General features: G+C 31.7%; 1 protein-coding gene across 1 annotated transcript; it reads right to left on the bottom strand.

Annotated features, from left to right (window-relative positions):
- Positions 1–1,081: 1,081 nt before the first annotated feature.
- Positions 1,082–2,285, bottom strand: LOC145270734 (uncharacterized). Its single transcript, XM_080126342.1, has one exon. It carries the CDS (start codon positions 2,258–2,260, stop codon positions 1,394–1,396), a length of 867 nt encoding a protein of 288 aa, XP_079982468.1. The 5' UTR covers positions 2,261–2,285; the 3' UTR covers positions 1,082–1,393.
- Positions 2,286–3,361: the final 1,076 nt, after the last annotated feature.

The following is a 3,361-nucleotide window of genomic DNA, read 5'->3' as shown; positions in this document are numbered from 1 at the left end:
TATTTTCTGCTGGAGTTTTTGTTTCAGGGCTGGGTTATATGATTTAACCTTCATGTTTCCTCTTTTACTCTCTTGATATTAAGCTAAGAGTTTTAACTGAATAAACCATGCTTCCCTGTATGTTGTATGATTTATTTCACTCAATGGTGCGTTAATTGGAGTGATTCTTTCGAGGGCATCGTTGACTTTTGGAACTAGCACCTTGAAGGATTTATTCATGATAATTTTTACCAATCTGGGCCGATCTTCAACAGCCAGACTTCGTGCTATTTCTATCCTGTTGGCCAGCTCTTCCTCTAGTTCCAACTGGTTCGCGTACAGTGTTACATCTTCAAGTGGAACATACTGTTGGCATGTCTGCCCATATTTAAATTGTTTTGTGTCTGTTGGGAATGATCCCTGGGGAGATGTTTCATCATTTTATGGAGTGACACATCGGATATATTAACGGTTTGCTTTTGGTAGGCATGTAAAGCTTGGACTAAGGTAGCGGTGTCAGGTGAGAATATGTTGTAGTGTCTTCTTGTTTGGTTTGGCACATCATGCTATAGGGAGGGGGATTGCTGATTTGACAACTGACGTTTTTAGCCATTCCATGGATATTTTTTAGTTGGAACATTTGCTAAACAGGAAAGACATTGTTCCTCAAAGAATTAGACTTCTGACATGTTAAATTTTCCTTCTCAATCCTCTTCTTGTTTGGGAAGTGGGACTTACACATTTTTTGCCATTGCTTACAACTTTCTGTAAATTTTTGATATTTTATATTTGCGCATTCCATTGACTAAATCAATGTCCATTTTTCTCCCTATTCCACTGGCTTTGGACAAAGTCAGTAGTGTTAAATTTGGTGAAATCTATCGTTGCTTCACTAAAATCTTTCTTAATTGACTCTCTAACATCTTTTTGGAGATATTTATGTATTTTAGATATAATTGAAAGTAAGTTCTTAGTTGTAGTTAGTAATGTCAAGGGATAAGATTTTAATTGAGCTTCAAATACTGTTTTTTCCTCTCCTATTTTTCATACCTTGAATATGCGAAACAGTGAAAAATAATTTTCATCTCCTAGTATTTGTTTTCTTTTGCTGGATTTCAGGACTAGAATTTGACTTGTCTGGTGGAGTGTCCAGCTTAGTGTTGTTACTTGTGAAAACATCACTAGAAGAAGGTGCACCGTTATTTTCTCTCATATAACCCAGTACCTAGCAATATTGTGGGATCTTTTTTATTCTGGACGCCGTCCTGCCAGGTTCTTGATTTAGTTTTAATTTTCATTTAAATTTTACCATATGATCAAGGTTTACCTGAAATTGAAAATATCTTCATACCAGAGTTCCTGGTAAACCCCTATACAGAGAGACTGAAACCCGAGTTTGGTGTCTAGTATGCATTCAATTCTCCCCAGTGTGAGTTCTCATATGTTTTATTAACGATGCTTTTCGAGAACAAGAATATCCACACACTTCACAAGAATGTGGCTTTTCTCCAGTGTGAGTTCTCATATGTGTAACTAATGTTGTTTTTTGAGAACAAGAATATCCACACACTTCACAAGAATGTGGCTTTTCTCCGGTGTGAGTTCTAATATGTCTCACTAAATTTGATTTTTCAGTAAAAGAATATTCACAAACATTACAAGAATATGGCGTTTCCCCAGTGTGAGTTCTCATATGACTCACTAATTTGGGTTTTTCAGTAAAAGAATATCCACACACTTCACAAGAATGTGGCTTTTCTCCGGTGTGAGTTCTCATATGTCTCACTAAATTTGACTTTTCAGTAAAAGAATATTCACAAACATTACAAGAATATGGCTTTTCCCCAGTGTGAGTTCTCATATGACTCACTAATTTGGATTTTTCAGTAAAAGAATATCCACAGACTTCACAAGAATGTGGCTTTTCTCTGGTGTGAGTTCGCATATGTCTCACTAAATTTGAGTTTTCAGTAAACGAATATCCACACACTTTACAAGAATATGGCTTTACCCCAGTGTGAGTTCTCATATGTTTAACTAATTTTGATTTTTCAGTAAACGAATATCCACACACTTCACAAGAATATGGCTTTTCCCCAGTGTGAATTCTCATATGACTCACTAATTTTGATTTTGTAGTAAAAACATATCCACACACTTTACAAGAATGCAGCTTTTTCCCAGTGTGAGTTCTCATATGACTCACTAATTTTGATTTTTCAGTAAAAAAACATCCACACACTTTACAAGAATGTGGCTTTTCCTTCATATGTTTATTCATGTTTAAACAAAATTGCTCCAGGATAAAGATTATCACTACCAAGTTATAAAAAATTTTAATCTGGAGTTGTTGATGCAAGTTAGATGCTAAATAAATTTCAATTTGTATCACTTACTTTATTTGATAAGAGATATTTCGTTGTGTAAAAGTTAAAATATTCTCTTTCATAAATTAGCAGATTTATCTGAAATGTTAAATTCGATATCTTATGATTAATAAAACCATTAAACAAACATTTCACAAATTTTAATATGTGTGATGCTCTTATCACTATCTGCTAAACAATCCAGATAAAATAAGTCTTCACACATATATGTCTAATAAAGTTGTGTGCTGCCGTTTTTGTTGTCTGCAACGTAAGGAAATAATTGTGTATAGAATACTGTTTAAGGTGAAGGATGGTCCCTTAATATTTATTAAAAACATTCAAGCAGGAACATCTGCAAATAAAACATAAATTAAATTTAATATTTTTAATATCATTGTTTATTTTAATCGTGCAAACAAACCTAGAAACATAACCTTATAAAACATTTAAAAATCACAGAAATAAACACGTAATTCACATTCATATTGTTTAAATGTTTAATTCTATTCATAGTATTTTGTAATAGATAAAGGAATTATGCAATTAATAAAGTAAAATAAACAATAATATAGTAATAATTTGTAAAAACAATAAGCATAAAACTACCATAGTTGCTACAGATAATAATAAAAATATATTGCTAATAATAGAAATATAATAAGTTTATAATACAGGAAAAGTGAATTAAAATATTTAGTAAATTAAAGTTAATGATACAAATCAATATATAATCTAGTTACTTAGCAATGGATACTAATATGGTCTTTTAAACTAGCTTTCGTTTTAAGTCATATGTGTGGAAGTCATATGTGCGCTTATTTATAATGTGTTTGCTATTACACTGGACATTTTCCTAACATCACATATTTATTAATATTCATAATAATTTAATGCAACAGAATTAGGTTCTTATTTTTTGATTTTTAGAAACCAACAGTTTTTTCATGTAACAAATTTTTTCATCCAACGCTTTTGAATGTATTATTATCATTCCCATATTTTATTATACAAAT

The sequence above is a fragment of the Euprymna scolopes genome, chromosome 46, assembly GCF_053919585.1.
Source record: "Euprymna scolopes isolate OS-2025 chromosome 46, ASM5391958v1, whole genome shotgun sequence".
NCBI classification, from domain to species: Eukaryota; Metazoa; Mollusca; class Cephalopoda; order Sepiida; family Sepiolidae; genus Euprymna; species Euprymna scolopes.
Note: the sequence above shows the minus strand (reverse complement) of the source record. Positions and strands in the feature narration are given on the sequence as shown.

Excerpts from the sequence above, each read along its gene's own strand:
- LOC145270734 (XM_080126342.1), bottom strand. The coding sequence starts at position 2,260 with ATGAATAAACATATGAAGGAAAAGCCACATTCTTGTAAAGTGTGTGGA.